Source organism: Anneissia japonica, unplaced genomic scaffold, assembly GCF_011630105.1.
Source record: "Anneissia japonica isolate Jap-2015-1 unplaced genomic scaffold, ASM1163010v1 scaffold287880_len176724_cov174, whole genome shotgun sequence".
NCBI classification, from domain to species: domain Eukaryota; kingdom Metazoa; phylum Echinodermata; class Crinoidea; order Comatulida; family Comatulidae; genus Anneissia; species Anneissia japonica.
Genome location: NW_022708090.1, coordinates 30,587 through 58,118, shown reverse-complemented (window position 1 = coordinate 58,118; position 27,532 = coordinate 30,587). Strand labels below are relative to the sequence as shown.

At 33.9% G+C, this 27,532-nt stretch overlaps 3 protein-coding genes across 3 annotated transcripts in view; 1 reads left to right on the top strand and 2 right to left on the bottom strand.

Annotated features, from left to right (window-relative positions):
• LOC117106467 (sodium-independent sulfate anion transporter-like) overlaps positions 1 to 12,409 on the bottom strand; it is a 27,068-nt gene extending 14,659 nt beyond the window's left edge. Inside the window, exons 1-8 of the mRNA XM_033247830.1 lie at positions 12,312 to 12,409; positions 7,369 to 7,692; positions 6,145 to 6,364; positions 5,218 to 5,383; positions 4,289 to 4,343; positions 1,883 to 1,979; positions 1,149 to 1,300; positions 903 to 975 (exon numbers count right to left, since the gene is read on the bottom strand). Of these exons, the coding sequence (XP_033103721.1) occupies positions 903 to 975; positions 1,149 to 1,300; positions 1,883 to 1,979; positions 4,289 to 4,343; positions 5,218 to 5,383; positions 6,145 to 6,364; positions 7,369 to 7,563 (958 nt within the window). The 5' untranslated portion in view covers positions 7,564 to 7,692; positions 12,312 to 12,409. The remainder of the gene's footprint in view (positions 1 to 902; positions 976 to 1,148; positions 1,301 to 1,882; positions 1,980 to 4,288; positions 4,344 to 5,217; positions 5,384 to 6,144; positions 6,365 to 7,368; positions 7,693 to 12,311) is intronic.
• A 79-nt stretch (positions 12,410 to 12,488) lies between these two features.
• Positions 12,489 to 18,293, top strand: LOC117106465 (N-sulphoglucosamine sulphohydrolase-like). The gene is made up of 5 exons (XM_033247828.1): positions 12,489 to 12,681; positions 13,583 to 13,849; positions 14,261 to 14,408; positions 14,756 to 14,988; positions 16,027 to 18,293. The coding sequence occupies exons 1-5, from the start codon at positions 12,594 to 12,596 to the stop codon at positions 16,785 to 16,787; spliced, it is 1,497 nt and encodes a 498-aa protein (XP_033103719.1). The 5' UTR covers positions 12,489 to 12,593; the 3' UTR covers positions 16,788 to 18,293.
• On the bottom strand, positions 17,936 to 27,453 carry LOC117106466 (phosphomannomutase 2-like). Its single transcript, XM_033247829.1, has 7 exons — positions 27,242 to 27,453; positions 24,085 to 24,276; positions 23,353 to 23,444; positions 22,574 to 22,673; positions 22,071 to 22,146; positions 20,223 to 20,335; positions 17,936 to 19,699 (listed from the first exon to the last, which is right to left on the bottom strand). Exons 1-7 carry the CDS (start codon positions 27,308 to 27,310, stop codon positions 19,592 to 19,594), a joined length of 750 nt encoding a protein of 249 aa, XP_033103720.1. The 5' UTR covers positions 27,311 to 27,453; the 3' UTR covers positions 17,936 to 19,591.
• Positions 27,454 to 27,532: the final 79 nt, after the last annotated feature.

Here is a 27,532-nt window from a genome sequence, read left to right as displayed (position 1 = left end):
ATATATATATATATATATATATTGACATATAAAAATTATAAGAAATGAAGCAAGTATAGGTAACAGTTTTTTTTTGTATTAATACTGTGACAAAGGTTGCTCAAGTTGTGCTTTCTACTCTCAACCTTAAGGGTTGAGGTCAGCGGATTGAAACGTCACTGTGCATTTTGCTTGTGTCCTTGTAAAATTGGATGCTTTCCACAATCATTCCTCCATTCAGAAATAAATAGAATAGAGTTACCTGGTAGGTTGTTTATAATAAGAAATTCTGCAGGCCCAAATGAGGCAAGTTGTGGCAAAATGGCTAAGTTGTAGCAAAAATTAAAATTCAAGTTATTTGTATTTCCAGATACCTGAGTATATAATCTTTAAAATGAGGGGTCATTCATTGAAATTGGACATTCCAAGCCTAAGTTATTAGAAAGTGAATGTACAGCATTCTTTGACCCAAGATAAACATGATTTTGAGTAATTGCCTTCTAAAGTTATTTGTGTATACATTGCTTAATAAAATTAACAATCAAAATAACGTTAAATAAATGATTTGTTGACCATTTCCAGAACTATTACTTATGACATGATTAATAAGACATTAAACTGTTGATCTATAATGAAAAACAAATTTAGATTATTTGAAATTTTTTGAGCTTCTATATTTTATAGCTCATTTACTCAATACTGGTCTGTGCGACAACTTGACCATTTCGCCACTACATGCCACAAATATTTATTTATATCAAAAATATTTTGTTAGGGTTGTTCGCCTAATCACATACCCTGTATAGGGCTTGTAATCTAATTTAATTAATAATAAATATGAATCTATATGATACTATTTTAATATATATTATATTAAAGTGTCATCAGTATGGAAAAATTCCATCATAAAAAATGCAACTTACCAAATCCCTTTCCTATAGCTATGGCTTCAAGGAATCCTATCAGAGGCACAACAGCGATTCCAACACTTAACACCTGGAAATGGTTAGGAATAAATAGTAAAAGATAAAATATAAATTTCATAATTATTCATTTTTGTGCCAGTTTGTGACCTCAAATCAACGATGTAAGCATTATGAGGCTAAAAAAAAACAAACAAAAAAAACGGAGGTGTAATTAATGCCTCTTTAAAAAATAATTGCATTTACCTCTATTAAACCTGGAAGCTTAAAATCTGGTAGACTAGGTGCTGGTAGGCCCTCGGGAACCTCACCTGTTAAGGTGATCTTGTCGCCCTTCCCCGAGGCATCTAGGGCTAGAGCTATTAGTCCTGATGCCAGCACTACAATGGCATTCCGAGCTACAAAAGCAAAATAATTTAAAAAGTGAGTACATAAATTTTTTGTTGTAACATTTGTGTGTATCATAGGACATGATTTTACACCAGTATCTTAAGGCACAACTGTTTCATATACATTGCTTAGTGAACACGCTGCCCACCAATAATGATGATTTTGAATAAAAATAAAATTTCATTTTTGGCCAATCAGTGTACCTGCCACCTCGAAAAAATGGAAATTTCGAGAAAAAAAAGTTTTCCTTTATTTTTATTATGCCTGCCCGGTTGCTTTGAAATCTCCAAAAATAAGATCTACAGTATATTTCTTCTGAATTATATAAATTTAAAGCATTTAACCATCCCATTACTACACTGTTTATATTCACCAATGAATTTTTCTTTTCTTTTTTGGCCTTTTTTTTATTTTCGCCCTCCTCTGACGATTTAAAAAAAAAGAAAGTTCAACAAGGTGTAAAAGTCTACTTGATTCATAAACTTTATTTTTCAACGTACAAATCATACAGAAAAATTTGGGTTGGCTGAAATGCAAAAAAACTACATACACAAAACTATGTAAAAATATATAACCACAGGGCCACATACCTGTACCTAAAAGCCAGAGAAATTTATATAAAACTATATAACGAGTCGGTGCATTGTGGTCATTTTCTTGCCACTTCATTGAACCACTTTTTAAAAGCTGAAAGGAAATGGTAATATTAAATCTAATTACTAGAAATTGCAAAATGCAAGTGAAGTGCTGCGAAGTACAACTGCATATAAATGTTCTTCGAACAAAATTATTTATGCGAGTCAAGTGAAAATAATGAATAATAAAAATATAACAAATAATATGAGACACGACCCATTGTCTATATTAGAACACTTCTCATTGGGTAACAAAGTCGTAATTTTTCATTTTTGTCAAAAAGTGTCTATAGTGGTTATTATGGTTTAGGTTTTTTTAAATAAAGTTTCAAAAATTTCTATGTATGTAGAAAATGGAGTTGATTACCAAAGGTTACAAATTTTTATTTTGAAGACTGCATGGTCTAGGAAGTGTACATTTTTTTATGGGGCAAGTTTCCAAGGGCGGGTTTTCCATGGGTGAGTTGACTACCAAAGAGTGTTGCCAAAGTGCAAGCCAGCGTGTTATTTGATCACAAGTGCGAGACATCGCAAGTGTGAGCCAGCGAGCCATGACGTCACGACAATAGATACAAGACGTTACTCGAGTTGTGCGAGGTATCGGCTGAGATTTGTGGAGTACAATTCAAAAAACAACTGTGTGATATGACATCATAATGGCCATATATGGGTGTGATATGACACCATAATGCCCATTATATGGGTGTGACGTGACATCATAATGCCCATATATGGGGCCAATCATGCTAATCTTTCAGACACAAATCACACGGCACTTGGCCAGGTACTTTACTGTATATATTTTTCTCTCTGGTATAGCCAACCTTTATTATCATTTCGACTACAATGGGTATATGACACCATCATTGCCCATATGGGTGTGATATGGCATCATCTTATCCATATATATAGGGCAGTCATATATATTTTCCACTTGGCCTGGTATTCTATTGTACAGATGTATATTTGTCTCTCTGGTTTAACATAGCCAACATTTATTGTTTTACTATTTAATTTAGTTTTGTATTTCAAGAGAATGACCTCATTTTCTTTATATCTCATTATAGTTTGTACATCACATGAAAAACACACCATCTTGTGATATGTCAAAATAAATCCAAGTGTTTCAATAAAACATTGGACAAAGAAGGTACTACAATGAGAACAACCATTACTTGCTAGGTCAGTTGAAATTTATAGGTTATGTAATTCTATTTTATATTCTTTTGCATTAATATTTATAATATTAAATGAATAATGAATTAAGAGAACCAGATAGATTTGCTTTATGCTGGTAGTCTGTCAGCAATTTTAAGCAAACAACCTCATTAATTTGTATAATTTATTTGCATCAGTTGGCAGAAAATTCAGACATTATTCACAATGGTGCTGGTGTGATATCAGCATCAGAACATGTCACAAGTCACTCATAAGACCCTGACAAACTCAAAAGCTAATATTTGAAGAGGATCCATTCACTTTTGGTATCAGGTCAAACATTTTGAAGTTTGATATTAATTTTGATTATTATGTTCATATACTGTACATCCTGGGTACGATGTTAATGTCCTGGGTGCAATGTTATAAATTGCATCTATTTGAGCTGTAGGCGACTGAATCTGGCAACCTTATTTGGTGGCCTTTGCGGCCGCTGCAACCTTTTCTAGCCTAACAACCATAGCTCCATTATATGTGAACGTTTCAGTCAGTTGTATAAGAAAAAGTGGCTGGGGGTTAGAATTCCACGAAAACCTATAGTTCTCTGTGGTCTAATAGGTATGATATTCACCTTGACAGCAAGTGGCTGCTGGTTTGAATCCTGCCAGAGACACTTTTTTTCATACTGAAATAATGAACTTTTTGTTGAAGGGCTATGCTCAATACGATTATAATAAACTATTAGACAACTGGCCTATAATCCATCTACAGCACAATTGTATTGTTTATATTGTACAGTATACAACTTGCAACAGCCAATCTTGTGCATTCAGTAAAGCTGATGAAGGCCAGAGGACTGGCTGAAAAATTTTTTCAAAAATAAATACAGTGTTAAATAGTCTACATGCCAATGACTGATATATAATTTGAAGAACACACATGGATTTACAACGATATGCTGTGTAGCAGCAAGTAAAAAGATAATAATAATAATAATAATAAAATAACAATACTTCAGGGTGTATTGTTTATGCTGGTAGTGTAAAATAATATACTGTACTATAATGCAATTGGTCAGCTGAAGTCTATATTCTTATATATAGCCTACTCTAAAACATTATGACATCAGTAATTATTATTATATATATATATATATACAAAGACTGGATTATTGTTTGTGCTGGTACTGTCTAAGCAACTTACTTTTAATAGGAGTAGTACAATCAAGGCCATTGAGCCTAGCAGGAGATCCCATCCACTGAAAGAACAATGGTGTAAAATTTAAACAGTTGCATGTGTGTTTTTTAAATGGTAATAACCTTTTACACATGGAAACTGTTGAAATGATGTGCTTTGGGGTCATTAACCTTGACATCAAGGGTCAAATCCAATGCTATCATTTTTAATGCATGTTCCTTAGGCAATGTTAATCCATGTCAGTCCCTCTGTAAAATATAAGTACGTTTAATATGTAACTTTTTTATAATCTTTTTTTGAACGGAAACCTTAAATCGCGACAATTGACTGATTGATTGATTGATTGACTGAAAGGCACTGTAGGGTTTGATCATGACCTGAAGTGTAAACTCCCAGGGAAGTGATGTGGTTGCACCTTATTGTACATGTTTGGAGTAATAAAGTTACAAGCACTTTAATGGCATTTAAATATTTAAAAAAAAAAAAATTAATGTGTAAAAAAATTAATGTTATACCATTTTAATTATATAACAATGCATATTATAATGTTTTCACTACAAAAACATTACAACTGTAAATGAATATTGTGGTACAGTGGTAATGCTTTAGATATTGAGTCAAAGTTAGGAAAATTCAATACATATGATGATATATTATTATGACAATTATTATCATATGATTTAGATAAAATAGTGTGGATTAAATATTATGACTTCTAGTCTCAGTAGATTTAAACAGACTAAAATAAGCATATTTTGTATATACAAGGCCAAATAAAACTAATTTTTGGTTCAACATCCGGGATTTTAAATTATTTTTTAATGAGGGTATTAACTTTTAAGCATTTTTTTTTATGAGACCCTAAAATATGATACGAGTGGAGACGTGAAATTAGCTAGTAATTTTATTTGGCCTAAATGGTAAACAATACTTACTTGGTGTCCTTAATATTTTTAATAATACCAACAACATTTTCATAAAATGAATCAGCATGAAAGCTAATGCCTAATAAATGTTTAACTTGTCCGATTCCGATGGTCAAAGCAGATGCGGTTGTGAACCCTGAGATGACGGTCGCCGAAATAAAACTAGTCAACGTCCCTACGGTAAAAAAGAAAATTTATTTAAAGGTTATTGCCTTGTCCACCCTAACAAATTTAATGTGACAAAGTTGTTTGACCTGCCCAATAATGGGCATAATAATGTCATGAAATTTGCCTTCTTTTCTTAATTGCTATTTAATACTATATACTTTATACATAGATTCTAAGCATCTGATTGGTTAAGAAGCAGGCAATAGAAAGTACTATTTCCCTTTCACCATTCCTCGAATCTCCGAGCAGTCCATTTTTGTATACTATCATATCTGGAAGCTTTTGAAATGCGGACATTCAGAAGGATGGAGAGAATCAGTTGGAAAGACAAACCAACAAATGAACAAGTGCTTTACAGAGTAAAGGAGATAAGAACTTTATTAACTCTATGATAAAAAGCAGAAAGAATTGGATCGGTCTTTTGAGAGATAATTGAAGGAAAAATAGAAGGAAAGCAGCCTCAAAGAAAAAAGAGTATAAATGATTTTAGATGACCTAAAGGAAACAAATAAAAGCTTTGCCATCATGAAAACAGGGTTCCCATATTGAAAGAATTAATTGCAATAAAAAATAAATTAATATATAATAAATAAATTGAATTTTAATCTTTATAAAATTGACAAAGTGCAATTATTAATAAATTAATTAATAATAAATTCAAATTCTAATCTTTTTTATATTGCAATGTTTGCACATTACATCTGTTCACTTTAGAGACCCGGTTTGCGCAGTATAAATGTATAACATTTAACCTTTATAGAGACTCACCTAAATGTAGAACTCCAAGGCCTATTTGAATCAGCCCACATATACATGCAAGTGTTATTGCATAGGCCGGGTCGTTATTGGCATTTGGGTCTGTACTGTTGGAGGTTCCATACGAGGAGACAAGTAGCGACATAATAGCAGTCGGTCCAACGGTTATATCTTTAGACATTCCAAGAAAGAAGTACGCAAAACATCCCATAAACGACGAGTATAAACCATACTAAGGAGAAAGATTTTTAAGCAATCATACAATTGAAAAGATTCATTTTCTTTTTTTTTGAGTTGATACACAAAAGTTACTTAACTTACTTAAACAAAAACTGAAAGACAATACGTCATTTATAACAATAAGAAAATACAATATTTTCAACAAGAACAAATTAACAAATCGGAGGCACTATTGAATTAGTGATTGATCAGGGATAGAAAAATTCAGTGCAAAGTAAAATGATGACGTAACCACTGACTTAAAATGCAATTTAGATCGGGAAAGAATATGCCTTTAGAGTAATGATGATGTTAGGTCAGCTCTGAACTGTGATAATCTACAATGGTGCTTACAGAATATATTACTTGTTCGAGGTCAGATTAATAGGTCCATATTTGGCATATACTTTAGAGGTGGATCCAGAATTTTTCAAACGAGGCGGGAGGGGCGACGAGGAGGACAACAGTTTTAGAGTAGATAAGTGAGTAGCACATAACATTGATTTGGATTGAAATTTTTAAAATTTAGTGGCAAAAAGGGGGAGGGGAACCCCCTACTGGATCTTCCCCTGTACTGTACAGTACAGTCAATTCAAGAACAGTATATCCATGTTTCCAATGAAAGTTGAACTTATTATAATAATATATATGTTGGTTTATAATATATATGTAGGTTTATAATAATAATAATAATAATAATAATAATAATATGTAGGTTTTTATATAGTGCTTTATACAACTAAGTCTCAGAGCGCTTTTCCACATTATTACCCCAGTCATTGGAACGATGCCTATGGGGGAAACTCCATAGTTTGCTGCATGAAATATTTCAGCGCATTTTTCCCTCGAACCTCCTTTGGTTCCCACTTATATTCCTGGGTAGAGAGAAGCAATGCAGATAAAGTGCCTTACTCAAGGACACAAGCAAAATGGACAGCGAGGGATTGAAAACCCGACTTCAAGATTGGGAAACCAAACCTTTCCCGCTGCGCCAAAAACGCTTCCACTTAAACTTACCTGAGGGGCCAACCTAGCGATACTTGCATATGCAAGTCCTTGCGGCAGCACCGTAAGTGCAACCGTTATTCCAGCAACAATGTCGTTGATGGTGTAACTGCTTTTATAATGTGGTAACCAGATGGTGATGGGAAAACGCGCCTTCCATGATTCCTTGGAACAGTAGTCAGAAACCTTTTCCTTTGCCTGATCCATGTCTAAATGGAATCGTCAATCCAACTTTGCCAGGAAATTAATTACTGTACAAAGATTGAAAATGTCTGTTGAGGAGGGCTCTGTCTTGCCCACTCCCCAATGTTCTCAATTAACTAATTTTTCCATTACCTGTATAGATAGAAATATAAATTTGTATTTACAATGGCTATATAACAGAATTCTTAATAACAATAATACTGTATAATATGTAAATTAACAGTAATTAATACTTGATTCATCATTTGTAAAGCAGAAATTGAATTGAATTTGTTGAAACATGAGAGGGGGTCCATTCCAATTGTAAAAGTGTCCCTATATCTGTTAATCCATAACAGGTGTACTATATATGTGGCAAAGACAAGCCAAACCAGTCACTCGTCGCAAATCCTGTATTGGAGATAATGGCCAAAACATGCTGGAATGTCTTTTGGAAATCTATTTTATTGCACTAAACTAACCTTTATATATCTATACATCATGCTATGCTGTTATTTTTCTCATTTTCAATGTTAAAACAACAATTTTTAACAATTTGGTGATGGTTTCTGCCTAAGAAATGCCTAAAATCGTAAACTTTGAAGGCTGATTTCTCAAATATTGTTCTTTGAACAGCTGTATGTTTAAACTCGGTGTAACTTCATAACCAAGTGTCGGATTTAAATGATTTTTTTTACCATTTTATAGCTCTCATTGTACTGTTAAACCCCTGTATTAATAACTAAAAATTGATTTTTCCGACGAGTGACTGGTTTGGCTTGTCTTTGCCACATATGCTGATGACACATTGTAGTTATACTAATTATCAATTTTCTAAAGATGCAAGTTTATTTATCAGTGAAGTACTGTACGTGTACTTCATTTTTTTTTTTCAATTCAATTATTATGCCTCACAGATATACAACAGCTTAGATCGCAAAACATTAAAAGAAAAAACAAACACAAACAGGTAGACAGGATTCCTAAAAAGTAAACCAAATCACTATATGGTATGGTAGGTCTCCCATTGCACTCTTAAGGTCTCCCATTGTACTAACATTTTATTTTTGGAATGCTGTAAGTACAGTATAAAGTACTTTTCAGTGGCTATTTTTATACCAGTCTTATATCATTTTTTCATTCTGTTCATTCTGATTGGACGTTATATTTTGCTAATTGAATCCATTACAATCTTTACGACTGCAAGCACTAAAAGAACGAGACCGAAAAGTTAAGCTGGGGACACACTGTGCTTTTGGCAGAATGAAGGGCAACAAATCGTTTTTAATGACAATCAGCTCAGACTGCAAATGAACATCAGTCGTACATCAGTTGTGCTACACCGTTTGTGCCCGGTTTAATTATACATTATTTCGTACTCGAAACCAAACTGCTAGCTAACAAGAGCGACCGCTCACCGGTTCACGCGTTAAACTGAAGTTACCTCTATTCAGCGTGTAACGCTTCGGGTATGCACCTTTCAGACGAGGCTTTTTGTTGACAATATAAATACATGCTTAAATAATGGAGGAAATGCTTAAATAGTTACACAGTGGCGTAAGCTATTACCTTGGGTTTTCGGCAAGGATCCATAATTGTTATTAATTACTACCATAATCAGAAGAAAAAAAATTAATTAATTAAAAAAAAATGCCTTAAAATTGAAAAAAAAAAAAAATTGAATACCAAGACATGATTTGAACTCATGACTTTTGGTTTCAAAGAACACATTGTTAACTGCCCGTGCCATCCATGCTACGTGTACAGTCCTGGCTGAATCCCTTATTCTGTTTTGTAGGTGTATGGGGTTACCCTGGGATTCAACTTAAAAAAAGGACCATGAATGTTTTTTGGAAATCACCTCTAGTTTATGTGTACAAAATGAGGCATGTTGTGGCAAAATGGCTAAGTTGTAGCAAAAATTGAAATTCAAGTTATTGGTATTTTCAGATACCTGAGTATGTAATCTTTAAAATGAGAGGTCATTCATTCAAATTGAACATTTCAAGCCTAAGTTATTGGAAAGTGAAAGTACAGTACTCTTAGAGTCAAGATAAACAGGATTTTGAGTAATTGCATTTCAAAGTTATTTGTGCATACACTGTTTAATAGAACGAACTATGAAAAATAACGTTAAATAAACAATTTGTTAAACCGCTTTCAGAACTAATACTTTGGGATATGATTAATGAGACATTAAACTGTTTGATCTAAAGTGAATAACAAATTTGGGTTTTTTAGCAATTTTTTGAGCTCCCATATTTAATAGCTCATTTACTCAATACTGGACTGTGCGACAACTTAACCATTTTGCCACAACATGCCTCAAATTTCTTGCACATCCGTTAAAAACTGGCGATGCTGGATACTTTTAATAAACAACAAGAAAAAGTGAGGTTCTGTGGTCGGATGTGTGTGGACCCAAAAACACAAATTTCATCCACTGTGCCACCAGCTCTCCTTGTTTAAATATACCATTGTATTAATAATTGCAGGTAAAATTAATTAATGGTAATTAATAAAGGTAATTGCACAGCTGCTATTAATGACCATCATTTCTGGACTTACATGGAAATCAATATATTATAATTAATTTCTGTGTATAGGTCAATAATGGATCCACCATTTTATTTGATAATAATCTAATTTGATTAATTTGGTTATAACAGAGTTTTTATAATATAAGAGTAATATAATGAAAATATAATCATATTATAAATGATTCTACAGTAAGTTAATAAATTAAGATTAAAATTTAATACTATATACGGTATACAAGATACCAGACTAGTACTACATATCCCTAAAAACTGTTTCATAAATATTTTTCAGAAGAAATTCATATACCTATATCTGAGCATTGCAGTATGAGCATAGTGACTGGACCCTGGAAAAAACAATACACTCACCTTCAGGGAAGATAAACATAAACAATAGGATTTGTGATCAGTTGTGATCAATACTAAACAGTATTCTTGCTCACCTGTAGAATCCACCATAATTCACATCAAATGGAATATACTCAAAATAACAATGATATTTTTGTGAACACATTTTTCCTAAAATCCCGGGAATGTTAAATTTAATGCTGACATCGATTACACTGCCAATAAATTAATTACAACCTTAAATAATGGCAGTATACTACTGAAAATAGAAAGGACATCAAAACTAACCTGTATTCAGCGAAATGTATTTACAGTACTGTTATCATTCATCAAAATTGTATAATAACTATTAAAACTACATTGTTTGTACAGCGGTTAAAAGGACTGTCTTGTTTTGCTTGGATATTGGCTGGTGGTCTTGTATTGTATTAATGGCCATATCCTCTACTTATAAATTTTAATGTTTTTTCTGCCCCAGGATACATGAGTGCCAAGTCTACCAGCAATTTATTTATAGCGCAATTCACAATTTGATAAATACATTCCAAATGAAACTAAAAACTAACACAATTGTATACAGCTTAACTATAATGTTTTCTTCGAATTCTGAGCAATTATAATACAGGTCTCCCTCAATACGGTAACAACTACTTTTGGGACGGGGGTTTCAATGTTCATTAGCAGCTTTGGCGAATAAAAAAAAAGAAATTAGTTAATTTGAGACCACAGAAAGGTGATCTCTAATTGGAGGTGTTCTTATAATTAGAGGAAGACCTGTATAGCCTACAGTATGCAAAATGATTTAAAAGAATATAAAATTGTATACATGTAGAATTAAATATTCTCTTTAAATTCAATTGGGTACAATAATCTTCTGTGTCTGTATATTCAGTTTGTTGTTCTTCAAGATAAGTGTCATAGTTACAATTCAGGAAACACACATACACAAAGCAAGGAAGGATATTATCAATCACCAACAATTATCCAACTGACATGACACTTCTACAGCATGGAGTTACATTAAATTAATAATTTAATAATTAGATAACTCCCTGTTAGTATTAAAATAATCATGATTTACATTCTCTATAAACATCCGACTTCCATACAGAATATCTTGTCCCCAGAACCGGTTGTGACTCATAATTTCAATAGGGAGATTTGATTTGTGCGACAATGCGACGTTTTTGACGATTCGACATTTTGCGACGATCGGATCCAATCATGCGTGACCGTACTATGTTCTCTGCACAATGTAGATGTGGTCATATTGTGTCCTAGAATCCACACGAAGTTCTCGCATGCGCAGGTGACATTTTAGTGACATCATTACATTCTACGTCGTGCAATCGAAAGCTACCTACCTGGGGTCTGCTTCGTCGTTTCAACTGTAGTGTGCACTGTACATTTGACAATCATTATTTATTCATTACTTTTGTATATTAGTATTACAGTATTTTTCAGGGAAATGCAAAAGTAAAAATTAAGGTAGGCCTAGAGGTTGCAATACTACAAACAATTGATTTATATATCCCTTCGCCATATAGGTGCCTAGATGTCCTGATTTATCGATTAGCTCCAAACTCGTATGTCAGAACATAATAATTATAAAATATTTTTACGTGATTCAACCACCCACAAAGTGCGAAAGTGCATTAGCGCCTATAAACTTAGCCTAGGCCTAGCCACAAGCTATAGCTACCGTCTGAGACCCTGAACAGGCAGGGTGCCATGCCACCCTGTTCTATCTGGGCTATGGCAGGGTACGGCCTAGGGCCTAGGCCTAGTAGTAGACACGCCAGACGAAAGGGACAGTAAACCAAACTTGTTTCGAATTGAGAATATGGGTATACAAGTCACAAAAAATATAAATTCATAGCAAACCTTGGTTTTAACCAACAAAAATCAATCGGTTTTTTCGTCTCTCATTTCTCAGTCCACACAACAGCCAACACACAAACCACGTACCTGCACAGACTACGGTGGTACGCTCAAAAAAAGTTTCCCTGGCTGGAGCTGATCATGTGATGTTTTGTCACATGATCTTGTATGCTCCACAAAACTTTTCACTTGATTGACGCGTGTTGTACTGGAACGTCCAAAAGGGATGTTTAGATTTATCTATGATTAAAGTACCAATTTCAAGTATAAGTTACCAGAAGCGCAATGTTTGAGCTTAAAACAATTTTGCTGATAGCCGTCGTGTACTTACTTCGTTGTGAAGCGAAGAGTGGCAACGTTCTTTTAATTATTGGTATGCGTATTTATTGAAAGCCTACCTAGATAGCCTAGGTGGCCTCGCCTAGTTAGTGTAGTTAGGGCGGCCTAGGCTAGGCTGAGAGAGAGCTTCCCTCTGCCCGAGCAACAAGGCCGTGGCGAGCAGTAGACGACGGCGGGTGCTTTGCTCATTCTAGTTATTAATGTTTGGAAGAGCTAGAGACCTTACTACAGATGCTGTAGCCTCTGCTGACTGATAATATAATCGGCTAAACTAATTATAAAAATATATCAATAATTTTAGGGAAAAAATCACCTCAACGACAACTGTGTTGCTGTATTGTTTGTTAAGCCCTAGCTATGGCTAGGCTAGATAACACTGTCTGTGTGCATATGATTAAGCTAGATAACACTGTCCGTGTGCATATGATTCCGACGATTTTACAAATCCAAAGTGATTGATTCAGTCTCGCTATCTTAAGCAGTATGACTTTACAATTTCCATTTCCAGAATTAAAAAGATGAAGGAAAAAAAATCGAAAAATTAAATAGCTTTAAATTTAATTTTGCATAATGGATAGATTTTTAGTTTTATAAGTTTCTAGATAGTAGTAGTGGTATCTCACTCTGCATGTAGTAAAGATATGTGAAATTAAATTAGTGAAAAAACTCTCATTATATTTTACATAATCCTTTGATGAGGTTGAGCTATTTAATGTTTTTTAATTGAAAATGATACCATCTCCAGGTATCAGCCAAGCAATCACTAACTAACTGTGAAACTGTGAAACCTTTTTCATGAGGGATTACCTAAGTCTCAAAAGCTTCCAGGTCCTCAATCGCCATTTTTGCCACCCTGGCAAAAGAAGTCACTGTGCTAAATGCATCACATGCATTAATTAATTGTAACATATTTCATTTTTACTTGATCTTCTTAGGTGATGATGATGGGTTTGCATCCCAAGTATACAACAACACCGCTATCAAGACTCCTCACTTCAACAAACTTTCTGAACGAAGTCTAACCATCAAGCATGCTTACACCAGCGTCAGCAGCTGCTCGCCAAGTCGGTCTGCCATCTTAACTGGTCTGCCTCAGCATCAGAATGGCCAGTACGGCCTTCATCACTCATTTCACCATTTCCAGTCCTTTGACAAAGTGCAGAGCCTACCACTTATGCTCAAGAGTAGTGGAATAAGAACAGGTATGCTGTAACAGATTCAAAGGGGGGGGGGGGAATGAGCTGGCCTTAACCCCTCCTAGATTTTTCAAAATTATAAATAAAGTGGAGAAAAATAAAGGAAAAGAATAATTAAATTTAATCCTGAGAGTGCCATTTCCGGCAATCTAGAGGTGCCATGATAATTTATTTTCTTACCATGGTTTGGGCTTAGGTGGTCTAGAATGTCTGTCTGTGAAAGTCCCTCCATGGGTGCCTCTATTTCAAATTTTTGGATCTGCTACTGGGTAAGGGACCTTTTGAAATGTCAATCAAATTGAAAAATAGATCAATCAGAACAGAGCGAGGAACAGACACATGTCCTGCAAGCACAAGTTGACTGTATATTTTTTCGGAAATTTAATCATGAATTTTAAATTTTAATATTTTTTTTAGGTATCATTGGAAAGAAGCACATTGGACCAGACACAGTGTACAAGTTTGACCATGAATGGACAGAGGAGGAATATTCCTTGCTCCAAGTTGGCCGAAATATTACCAACATGAAAAACCTTGTTCATAAATTCATCACGATGGATAGTGGGTAATTGGAACTTTCAATAAATTTAAACTTAGTATGTTCTTGTAGAATCGACTCAACTACAAGCATTGTAAGGTAGTCAAAAGTAGCATGTTTTATGGGGATGGGTCCAGGTGGGGAGACTAATGGGGGTGGCAGGCAGGTAATAATAATAATAACGCCACTTTTATATAGCGCATTTCGCAGAGAAAATCCTAAATGCACTTTACAACTACAGCAACAAACAGTAAATAAGTTATTCCAGCAATCTACAGCTGATGTGAAAAAAAAATTATTACACAAGAAAAAGTGGATTAAAGGCCTAAAATACTTATTTACATTTACTCACTTGTTTTAAAAAAATTTTTCAGCCCTTTCTTCCTGTATGTGGCTTTTAACGATCCACATCGCTGCACTGGTAGTAAGTATGGCGAGTTCTGTGAGAAGTTCGGCAATGGAAGTCCTGAGTTTGGAGTTATTGAAGACTGGAAGCCAACTTACTATTCCTTGGATGATGTATATGTACCACCATATCTTCCAGATACACCAGCAACACGGGCAGATATCTCTGCACAATACACAACACTCAGCAGATTAGATCAAGGTATATCGTACAAATATATGCTCTATGGCCATGTGTCCTCCATATGGACATGACCCATAAAGTATTCTTGTCTACATTTGTCTCTCTATGTACTCATTTCTTGTTATGTGTAGTCCCCTTAAGTACAAGTCCCCTTAAGTACAAGTCCCCTTAAGTGCATATATCCCCCACATAACTGCATGTGCATTGTGTGTCTCACAGGATGTTCTTGTCTCTCTCCATATTCATTTTATGTGCAGATGTACCTTTATGTGCATATATATGAATACTACAGACCCACCAGCTAATACACTTACCTTTGTAATTACATAAGATTTTCCTCAAGCCCATTTCTATTCTGTACAGTGTCACTGAATAAAATGAGCTGCAAATCAGTTGGTCTTGTTAGTAAGACATTTCATCCTGGAATATAGTACACAGTGTTGAAAGTTATTCTATGCCACTTGCACACACACACACACCCACGTATTACTGCATACATGAATTTTGCAATGACTTAATTTTGAATAATTGTAATTTATCATAATCTTAATATTCTGCAAATTTTAATGATTATCATGATTTTTAAAATTTTATTACAACTTTTTAGGAAAAACAATAATCTATATATAAATCTGTTTTTGGCTGTTTCAAATTTTAAATAATTGTAAATATGATATATTGCATTTTTTTGCCCAGTGTTTTTCTTGTAAATTGAATTTTTATTTCATGTGAATATTTTTAACTGTTGTATTTTCAAATTGATTTTTGTTGTTTTTTGTAGCGGGCCCCTTTAAGTCACCATTGTTGTTAGGGCCACCCTCGTTAGGTTGAATAAAAAAATTTAAAAACTATTGAAATGGATTGAGCCGTAATTTAGTGGTTAAAATTCTCATCTTTCAATAGTAGAGTAGGTTCGAATCTTGTAAATCACATGTATTTTTCTCTTGACAAAAAAACTACTTTACTCCCATAGGCTTTAGTCTTCAAATTGGTTCCTAATAGTTGTTTGTCTGTTTCATTAAAGACAATATCTATGAAAATTTTATATTTCTCCAGGTATTGGGCTGCTTCTGAAAGAATTGGAGCTTACAGGTCACCTGAACGATACACTGGTCATATACTCAGCCGATAATGGGATTCCATTTCCAAATGCGAAGACCAACCTCTATGAACCAGGAATGGGTGAGCCTATGTTGATCTCGAGCCCCTATCACACATCACGTTGGGGAGAAGTCAGCGACTCCTTCACCAGTACCACAGATATAGTTCCAACGATCCTCAATTGGTTTGGTGTCGACTTCCCCAAGTATAAGATCTTTAGCAGGAATGTTCAACTTAGTGGGAAGTCTATGCTGCCATTGTTAAATGCAGAGCCCAAATCAGGTTGGAATTCGGTCTACTCCAGCCATGATTTACATGAAGTAACAATGTACTACCCGATGCGCGTCATCCGAAATCAGCAGTACCGTTTGATACATAACCTGAACAACGGCGCCCCCTATCCAATTGCTCTTGACATTATGGTCTCACCAACATTCAATGATACATTACATAGAACATCTGAAAACAAGACAACCAACTGGTTTAAGACGCTTCACCAGTATTATTATCGTGACGAGTGGGAGCTCTTTGATGTTAGTAAGGATCCCCTGGAAGTTAAGAACTTGGCTAAGGACGTTAATTATCAGAATATTCTTAATGAAATGAAGAAAGATCTTGCAAAATGGCAAGAAGCGACTGACGATCCGTGGAGATGCGTTCCAGGCGGAGTGCTCTATCAGGGTACTTGTCTGCCTCTATACAACAATCGAGATTAGTTGTATACAAAATTTTGCTGGGCATTATTTTATAATTGATAAAAAGACAGGGTTTAATATACAGTAGGCCTATTATTATTATATTTATTGATATAACGTCATAAAATTGAATCTGTAATGGTAGCATGGGGTGGCGCCAACGGATGGGCCAGTTGTGCCATGGCTCAGCCATCGGGGAATCATGGTAAAATCTATCAGGGAAAAAATAATTTAAATAATTTTCTAAGCTAGAAGCAGCTGGACTGAGATGCCATTTTTAGGCATCTCTTAGAAGTGACGTAAAACCTTTATGCTTTAACCTCATTTCCAACCATGGTGGAGCTGAGTTGGTTGTGACCCATCTGAAATGCTTACGCCCCCACTTAAAGCTAGATACAGATACCTATAACATGATGGAATACTTAATACTAGTACTGTATATGTTTTATAGGTACTAGGGATTAGTATAACACAGGTCTTTCATTATACTGTATTGTAGAACTATATTTTACATATTTATGATTATATTCCAAGATTATATTTTTTGTTACATATTAGTACATCATCTTTATGCTATTTTATATATTTGGTATCAGTATTGTTTAACTATGTATTTTTTTTATAGCATTAAATGCATATTCCATATGCTGTCCAAGCATTACAAATGTATGAAACAAAGTATTATTAGTTGTATGTTTCTACATTATCAGAACCAAAAATCATGCAAATTTTCTTATTGAATGAAGCACTTTAGGCTGTCAGGTCTGTGGCAGTGTGCAGAATCACACACTATTGCATCTGCCAGCATACTTGTAAGGCACTTTCTCAGAAAGAATATAAGTACTGCACTGGTTTCCATAAAATTGCTCATGCTAACGTTAATACATTTAAAGAATTGAACCACGGACAGTGGGATTGGAGGCAAGGCACAGCTCCATTAAACCGTCCACACATTGGTCACTAACTGAAAAAAGAGGCTCCTGGGCATGAGCATCGGGTCAAAATTACTCTAAACATTGTCCATTATCTGACCATATTAGGCATTGGTCATCTGTCGATGACCACAGCATTAACTGAAATGAACCTTGACACATTCCATCCACAGCATAGAATATATCTGCGTAAACCCAGTATACTAAAAAAAACACACATTTGCAATGGTGACATTCTTCCAATTGTTCAACGACTTTAATTACTTGAATTAATTTAATCTACATATTGATACAAATTATTACAATTCCATAAAATTTAAGAGGTTATTACAATATTAAAAATACTTAAATTCTTAATGAAAAATAATCTATTTGTGTAACATTTAGGCAGGAAAAAATGTGGAATATAAACCAAAAATGATATGGTCATGTTATAGATAAATCACTAAATTATATATAATTACTACAGTAGTTTCAATTTTATAGAATGAACTTTTGTACAAACAATGGTAGAAAATATAAGTTCTGTCCATGATTAAAACCTCTTGATGTCTGCCTGCCAAATGGTTCGGTAAAATTATAGAAGCATCCCATAGTAAATGCCATTATTTTAGACTTATGAATGAAGACTATTGTATCAATTATTGCTTTCCTGAATTCAGACAAAAATGACTTTGGTCCAAGCAGTGTGGACAATTTACAAACAGCACCTAATACACCTAATATTAATGTTACAGTAATGCACAGCTGGGCAAATTGTGGCTTACAGGCAACATCTTTTCTGCCTTTATGAAAGGCAAAACATAGAACACCACCTGATTTATATGCAACAGTACCATTGAAAATCAAAACAAATTTTGAGTAGAAACCTTGATAATTCATTAACAAGTAAAATTAGAACAAATGTCTTGGCAATTGCGCAAGTATATTGTCACATGGTAATTGATGAGCTGGTGATGACGACAACTAAAATATTGAGAGTTAAAAATTAATAAAATTAATTGGCAAAAAAGGCACATAATTTTGAGCACAACTTCAACCCCATAAGATCGGAAGTAATTATTAATATTTATCATTACACTGGAACGACAAAGGGTGTTATTCTATTCTACTGTTCAGTCCCGAATCCAGGAATTTTGAAAATGGAGGGGGTCTAGGGAGGGACTTTCACAGATGGAGAATGTAGAACACCTCAGGCCCAAAACCATGGTGAAAATTTATGATTATGACACCTCTAGATGGCCGGAAATGGCACTCTCAGACCTAAATTTGATTATTTCCTTTTATCTCCATCTTAAAAATAATTTTAAAAAATTTAGGGGGACCCCGGTCCAGCTCAATCTCCTTCCCTTCCTCCCCCCACCCTTTGAATTTGCCACTGCTGTTTGCATGATAAAATGTGTCTCATTTTACACCAGTTTCTAAAATGGCTGCCTGTTTCTTATGCTATAAAGCTAGTACAGATATTCATATTTATAATTAATATCATAAATATTTGCATTGAAATACGGTAATTCTGACAGACATATCTATAATTGATAGCTGGACACATATGAAAAAATATTTTCATCATAAATTATAATATTTTCCATATCTGATTTTAAAAATTACATTCTACACACTAATAACAATCACAAATTTGATGCATGTTAATATAACAATGCTGTATCAGTGATTATCGTCAATCCATTTTAACATTTAACAACATAGTTACAATCACTATGGTTACTAGGAATGTTGGTTGTCATAACAGATAGATTTAAAAATATGGTTTTCCAATAAATTATTGTCATCTCAACATTACTTAAATTTCTTGATATATTCAAGGTTTTTTCTTGAAAGATGGATAATGTTATTGGAACCTACTTTAATTATTAAAATAGTTTATAGCCTTTATATTGAGTTTAAAACCTCTGCTACTTGCTTTCTTGTGTTTTCAGGACTAGTCACTGTGTATCCAACTGTTCTAGAGTCTTCGAATATTTCATGATCATTTCCTCCCTGAAGAACAAAAGTCATCATCATTATTAATATCATCATTAAATTATTTGTTGAAACAATGTTTTTTAATTCTAAATGACCTAGAGGTTTTAATGCAAGTTCACTGCAACGTACAGCCATAATATCAACGCTGGTTCGAATGGTGCACTCGCCTATGGTTCTGGTGGTGGAACAAAGTGTTTTGGATAAGGACTATAAACTGTAGGCCCAGTGTACACAATTTGGTTCATAAGCACTTTAAAGAACCCAGTACATCTTTCAAGACGAATAGGGGGTTACCCCGGTGCTGGTCCATACAGCCCCTGTTGTGGACAGACAAGAGTAGCTGGTACCCATTTACTGGGTACCTCAGACATGAAGCGAGTTACTGTAAGTTACTGTAAAAGCTAGTCCACACATCAAGTGCTTTGAGACTTCGGTATAAAGCGCTATATAAATCTTACTACATTATTATAACAATATTTTTTACACTAAGTGTTTCATAGAATTTCCAAAAATAATTTGAGGAGTATATATAACTCACAGGCATTGTTTTATCACCAAAGAACCGAATTGTCTTGTATTCCTTTTCGATAAAGTTCAAGCAGTATGTTTTGTCCCAGCCTTTTGGAAAGACGTCCACACTAATTTGACCACCTGAAAAAAAAAAAAAAAAAAAATTAAAAATCTCACAAAAATTAAATAAAGGGAGAATTTAAAATACTACGGTCATCAGCCGATGAGACTCCATACAGAACACATGATGAGGCACGTGCAATAGATCGTTTTAAAGAGGGTTCAATGAGACTGCCACTGCCGTACAGCACCCACAAACACCGGAGATGAATTCTTCAATGGTAGTACAACGTTCACGATGTGTGTGGCTGGGCTTTATAGCCTTTAAACAGTGTTGAATAATAGCAACGTTAAAACTTCCAGGAAGTGTGACTTCTTTCAGTTTCTGAGGCGTATCCAATGCGATGCTTCAGCGTAGTGCAGCACTTCAGACCCACATTCTCAATTGTTTTACATAGAAATGTCTTCCAATATAATACTTGAACAGTATCTGAATCAAAGTACAGGTGGTAGTGCTACTCACTGTGAAGTAGGCATTTCATTTTATTATGCCGATAGATTGGTGGTAGTAGCTGAAGTGATATAGGCCCACATTTAGTATTATAAGGCAAGATTTTGTTTATTCCTTGTTTCGCGTACTTACTTTTTTAAAGATAATCGGAGGAGGGTGGAATGAAGATAAAATAAAATTTTGTTTTCTTATTTAGCGAATAGTTTTGCCAAAACCATCCATACGGAGGAGAAAATAAAAATAAAATTTTATTGGTAAATGTAAAATAGGATGGTTACATGCTTGTTACATGCTTCAAATTATATAATGAGGAAGAAATACATCTTATCTTTGGAGATTTCAAGGCAGTGGAGGGCGTAATAAAAATAAAGAAAAACTTTTTTTTTCTTAAATTTCCACTTTTTTGTAGTGGCAGGTGCACTAATTGGCCAAAAATAAAATTTTATTTTTATTCAAAATCATCAATATTTGCAGTCGGCGGGTTCGCTAAACAAGGTATAAAAAAGTCTTGCATAATGGACAATACATGTAATGTAAATTAGTGGAAAGTTAGTGAAAGATGTAATTCATTATTTGTACGATTGATTGCTTGTATATCTTAATGGCATTCTATACTATACTGTATTTTGTTTTTGTTTTTTTTTTTCGAAAGAGGTACCCACTTTTTGTTTTGGGCCTTCGGCACATGGGTTGCTTTTTGACTCTTTTTTTGTGTCAAATTTTTAACAATAAATATAAATTAAGGAGCTACTTCTTCTTAAGATTGGGCTGTTTTTAGTAGTCTAACAGTAGTAGACCAAGATACGCACAAAATAGAACATCATACTACTGTAGCTGCGGGTGAATTGTCTATGTACTGTACATCTGCTTATGAAAGCATGCCAGGTGGTGGAGCAGTAAAGCTTATGGTTTCCAATCAAGGTGGGGTTTATAGTTGGAGACTATTTACTTGGTTGCGTTCTTGGGCAAGGCACTTTATCTGCATTGCTTATCTCCACCCTTGGTACCTAGTTGATTTGCATGTCTGTGCTGAATACGGCTGCAATAGAAGAACATGTGTACCACATGCCCAAGTAATAAGATACAGTAATATGCACTTGAACCTTTATTAAATATGGAAGCTGTTTCAAAGGAACTTCATAATCAAAATGATAAAGGCAGCCAGTTGATAAAAGATCCGATTTTTAAAGTAACATATTATTATGTTGACCCTAGGAATATATAAGAAACGAAAATTGAATATAAATATTAAAATTATTATAAACAAAGAAAAGATATTAATTAATTGTAGAAGACAACACCTACCAATAGCAAAGACTAGATTGGTATCTGCAAATTCCTTTCTCATAGCAGCAACCATGTTCTCTCTTACTTTGTTTTTCTATTGGTGAATAAAACATAAATTTAAGTAAAATTAATAAATTCCATTTTTCATTTTTTCAAAATTTTATTCTTATTTAACACTGACAGTTTCCACTACATAGTTTCTACTATAAATATGTTAATAAAAACAAAATTAATAAAAACCAATTTTAAAAGTATGAATTGTTTAGCTGGGCACACACTGTGCCAATGGCTGTCGGCCAATGCAACTCCATGAATCCACGAATCCATCTCCAAAGAGACTAGAGGTGGATATGCAGTGTGTGTAAAATGGTTTTACTATCGAATAAGACTAGAAAAAAATTGGTTCAAACTTATTACCAGAAAATATCAGTCGTTTCCACAATTGGTATTTTAAAACAATATTTTTCTACTGCTTAGAAATGAAAAGAATGATTATGATTGTTAAAGAACACCGCCCTCACCTGATCGAATTCAGCGAACTGAATCCTTTCAGCTTGGCTGCAGCTTCGGCCTACAGGACACACGTTAATCATCCCAGTACGAAATTCAATGAACGTCCCCCTGATCAGTAGAAAAACGAGCAAAATTTATTGATAAAACATAATTTATTTGAAAAACATCCCTCCACAGTAAAAGTGATGGTCTAAGGGACATGCTGACAATTATCATCCTGTCAGACAGGCCTTGCTTTCCCCATTAACAATGACTTGTCAAACTGAAAAAGCAGATTTAAAAAAAGAAACCGTACATATGTGCCTAAATCTTCCAGATCACCTCCGGAGTGATCTAGAAAGATACAAAAATGGTGTTTGAGAAAAACGATTTATGACGAGATACAGATTTTTTAATATTTAAAGGTGGAAAAAAGATGGTTACGCCCATTTTTTTTTTCCCTAGTTTTTTAAATATTCAACAATCTGTATCTCATTCACTATTCCCAAATTTTTGTGTCTTAGAAAAATGAGTTGCACAATGTATCAAAGACATTTTTCCTCCAGACCCTGACTTTAAAATGGCCCAAAATTGTGCCATGTTATTTTAAAAATCAGTTGGAGTTTGTCTCATGTAGATTCCACTGTGTATTATAACTGTCTAAAACAAAAGTAATTGCAAAGAATTCAGATATAGTAAATGTGGACGAAAAGCTCTCATTGTGTATAATTACAATGAAAAGATAAAACTAGTTCGTCAAAAAAAAAAACAAAAAAAACCAAAAAAAAAACCAATAGGCCTACATTACCTTTTTACTGGAAGTTCTAGCTTTGCTAAATACCCAAGGGCATAGTTAATGAACCGTTGTAGAAGTTCTTCACCGAGAAACTTTTGTATACTCTGCAAAAAATATATAATTTTTTATCTTAAAAACCTGTAATTTTAGAGCATTCTGATACACTATTTTGAAGCAAATTCAACTTATATTTTGAATGTATTCAATCTCTTCCTTCATGATGATTGATTGACTGATTGATTGACTAAATATAACACTTACATAACAAACAAAAGACAGAAACTGAAGGTTCATAATCTAGTTTTTGTGTCTATTGCCCATTCGGGGGCACAGACACTACTGTATGTTACTGTCTGGCAGTTAATCCTGCAAGAGCGAGTAAATCCGGTGGAGATGCATGATGGGTACTACTACCATGAGGTCGGGGGCGTCTTATTAGAAATCGAATTGTGTTTGAAACTTGAACATGAATCACAGAGATAGGACTGCGTTTCAACGACAACCCCAAGACCGAGAGTTCAACTCTTTGGTTTTTACTTAAACATCTGAAACCAAAACATCATGTGCAGAAGTAAACGATTACGAACTTCTCAAACCGAATCCCAATGCGATAATTTAGTAAACACAGGCAATAGACACACACTCATGCAGGGAGCCTATTTTTATACTTATGATTATGATTACACACTGTAACAATCAAATAAACCTAATTCAGAAGATGATAAGATTGTAAACTGTTCTTACTGTCTTTGCCAGAAGCTCTCCATTTTTGTAGGCTACAAGACCGTTTTCTGAAAAGAAGTAATCAAAATGGGTGAGGGCTTCTTCACCGCCCAATTGTTCTAGAATCTTGGCTTGGTCTGACCCACCCACCAGGCATACTGGCACCTTCTTTCTTAGATCACTCATGAAGTCTTCCATTTCCTTTGTAATTCTCTGTAAAGATAAAACAGAAACATAATCAAATTAAATTTTTGTTTTATAAATGTTACCTCCCGATATAAACAATTCCCTATAAACAATACTGTGGCATTTTTCAGTGTTACTGTATTTGTGGACCATCCATAAATTTCATTATTTTCAAAAGGGTGGGGGAAGGGAGATTGAAAGTGTAGGTCTACTCTTTTATATAAAAAAGATATCTTAAATTACACAAAGTAACATTCCATTGTGTACTAATGTGGTTAATGGTTTTAAATTTATATAGCACAAAATACAAAAAGTCTCTATGTGCTGTAAACACAAGTGCATAGATGTTTGGAAATGTGATAGAATAAAAAGGTGAAAGTGCCAAGCCAGCACCCAAACCACAAATTAAACCCAGATGTACAATCTTAAAATAATTTTTGGGAGCCATATTCTTAATTATTACCAGAGGAAATACAGCCAAAGGAAAATATCATACACCCAAAAACAGAAGTATTACACTGATTGTTTTATAAATCAGGTATTTTCATGCAGATCTAAATGACAATTATCCATAGAAAAATGTCTTGGATTACCATAACAATGATAGAAATTTCGTAATCTGACTTTTCAAAACTCTGCGGTGAACATTTCGCAACCTAAAACATTTTGCAACCCGGACATTTTAGGTTTGCAAAATTGTCTGTGCACTTACTGTACAAGTCCAATTACAAAATGTCAACACGTCATAAAGCAGTTAGTATAAACTAACACCTAAAATTGCTATGACAAACAAAAGATGAAACATTAGTATCAAAATTACCAACTCTCTGGTCTTTGTGTTGCTATTATTTTGAAAAACTTATTGTAGTAGTACTATAAAATTATTTTTTTTAAAAAAAGCTGATTAGAGTGATGTTTAAGGTTTATTTATATTCAATAATACCTGTAATAATAACATCAACAGCAGCAGCAGTGACAACAATTTTTATCTATTTGTTTGTTTATTCGGCATCACCAATACATCAGTAAAATATTTAAAATTATAACAACAGGCCCATATGAATACATGCATTTTTTTTCCTATGAATTAAAATCAAATTATAACAACTTAAAAATATTACAATAAAAAAGATATATGGAGTAAAATTGATATAAAAAAGTTTTTAGAAATCAATTTCAGAAGTGACAAACGATATAGCCAAATAATAACAATAACAATAATAATAATAATAATAATAATAATAATAATAATAATAATAATAATAAAAAATATACTTTTTCCCCAAAGGAAGGAAAATTATTTTAATGTTGGCATATTATCAACTGTAATTGTTCCCTTTAGCTACTGTTTGTTTTATCATTAATCATGGGTCAAAGGTTGCTGAACAATGAGCGCTAACCTTGTTCATCAAGGTTAAGTTATGGTTAAATCATGGTTAAATCAAGTCAGGTAATCCATAGTTCAATCACCTCCATGGTTTACTGTAGTGTAAGGTGTCAGTATTGTCAGTAATCTCAGGTCAGTGGTCTCATTGTTGCATCAGCTGAATAGACACACCCCCAAATAAGGACGTCTGATTGGCTGTGCTCACCAAGGCCATAAAAACCATTACAACAGCCTGTATTGGACGTATTTACTACTGTAATGGTGATTTGGCAATTTATTTTATTATTCAGTGACTTGGCATTAAAATTGCACCAATTTGTGCCCAATGTTTCCTTAAGTAAAACAATTTTTCAATTAATAACATTTAATTCTAAAGTAAGCAAAATTAATAGGAAACAAAACAGAGGGTTGAATGTATTTAATTAAAATCATTATGAACATTACTTTTAATTATTATTCATTTTAACAATATGGTATGGGTGCACACATGGAGTGCACAAAACAAAACACTCTATGCTGGTCTTTTAACAAGGATTGATTGTGAAAAGAAACATCTTTTTATAATATCATTAACATAACATATTTCAAATATCAATCTGAATGCATATGTTCACTCAATACATTTGAAATTTTGCTAAGATTAAAGCGTATGAGTTTGGTCTGCATTTTAAATGGATTTGGTTCAAGTTTTGTGAACAAAAGTTTGTTTAAGAAGAGTTGATTTTCATGAAATGACAGCAGTGAAATGGAAGAAAACAAACAAAAAAAACTCTTAAAATAAAAACAATTTCTACATTCTTGTACTTATTTATAGAAATAAACCAAACATGAAATACTATTGATTGGCTAAAAAGCATAGCAATTAATTTATACAATAATTAATATGTCTTGACGAAGAATGCTTGGACACATTTCAAATACTCTAGTAACTTATGGTTTATGGTTTTATATTTATATAGCGCCTTCCACGATCGAAACCGTCTCAAGGCGCTTGAAAAATATATGTGAATAATGTATGGAAATAAATTTGACCGGAAATAACCTAAACTAACCAAACAGAATAACCGACAAAACAGATAAAAAATAGAATCACACATCATCACACTGTTTCACTGACCGACCAAGGCCGGTCAGCTATTGATTTCACAGGTGTCATAATGATGTGTGTTAACCAAATATTGGCCTACCTACCTACATTAGGTCTACCTAGGCCTAGACCCATTAGTACTCGTTTCACTTTTAACTCTCTCTATAATAACATGAGCTTCATTAATAATAATTAAGTAGGCCAGCCAGGCTATGCTGTTGTAACATTAATTAATCAAATCATGATCAGAAATAAAGAGGTCTGACTGGACTTCCAAATTACTGTCAATATTGCATTACTAATGTAGGCCTAGGCCCAATACTAATACTAATAGCCCTAAATCTAGGCCCCATACCCTACACTCACTGACACTGTGTAGTAGCATTACAGCAGTACTCTCTCCTGGGACCTGGTTCAGCCTAGTTGGCCTAGGCCCTAGGCTAGGGCCTAAAAAAGTCCTACTTAATTATGCCGTGAATAAATTAGAATTATTGCATTGATTCTTCTTCATAACTTACCTGCCTTGGTGCTGTTAACGTTCCATCGACATCAAACAAAAAACATACGGAATTGTCTCTTTCAGCCATGGTAGAAACTAGTTTTAATAGTAAATTCACACTGAACCAAACACTCAACTCAAACTTTAGCTCACACTCTACTACCGCCGCTCTCAGCTTCGTCAACAAAGTACACACTACTCGAGCCGATGCGATGTTGACACATTGCACATTGCTCATTGCCGGTAGTTAGTGTACTGAAAATTTTAAACCAATGCGGCTCAACACGGTTAGCATTGTCGATCTATTATG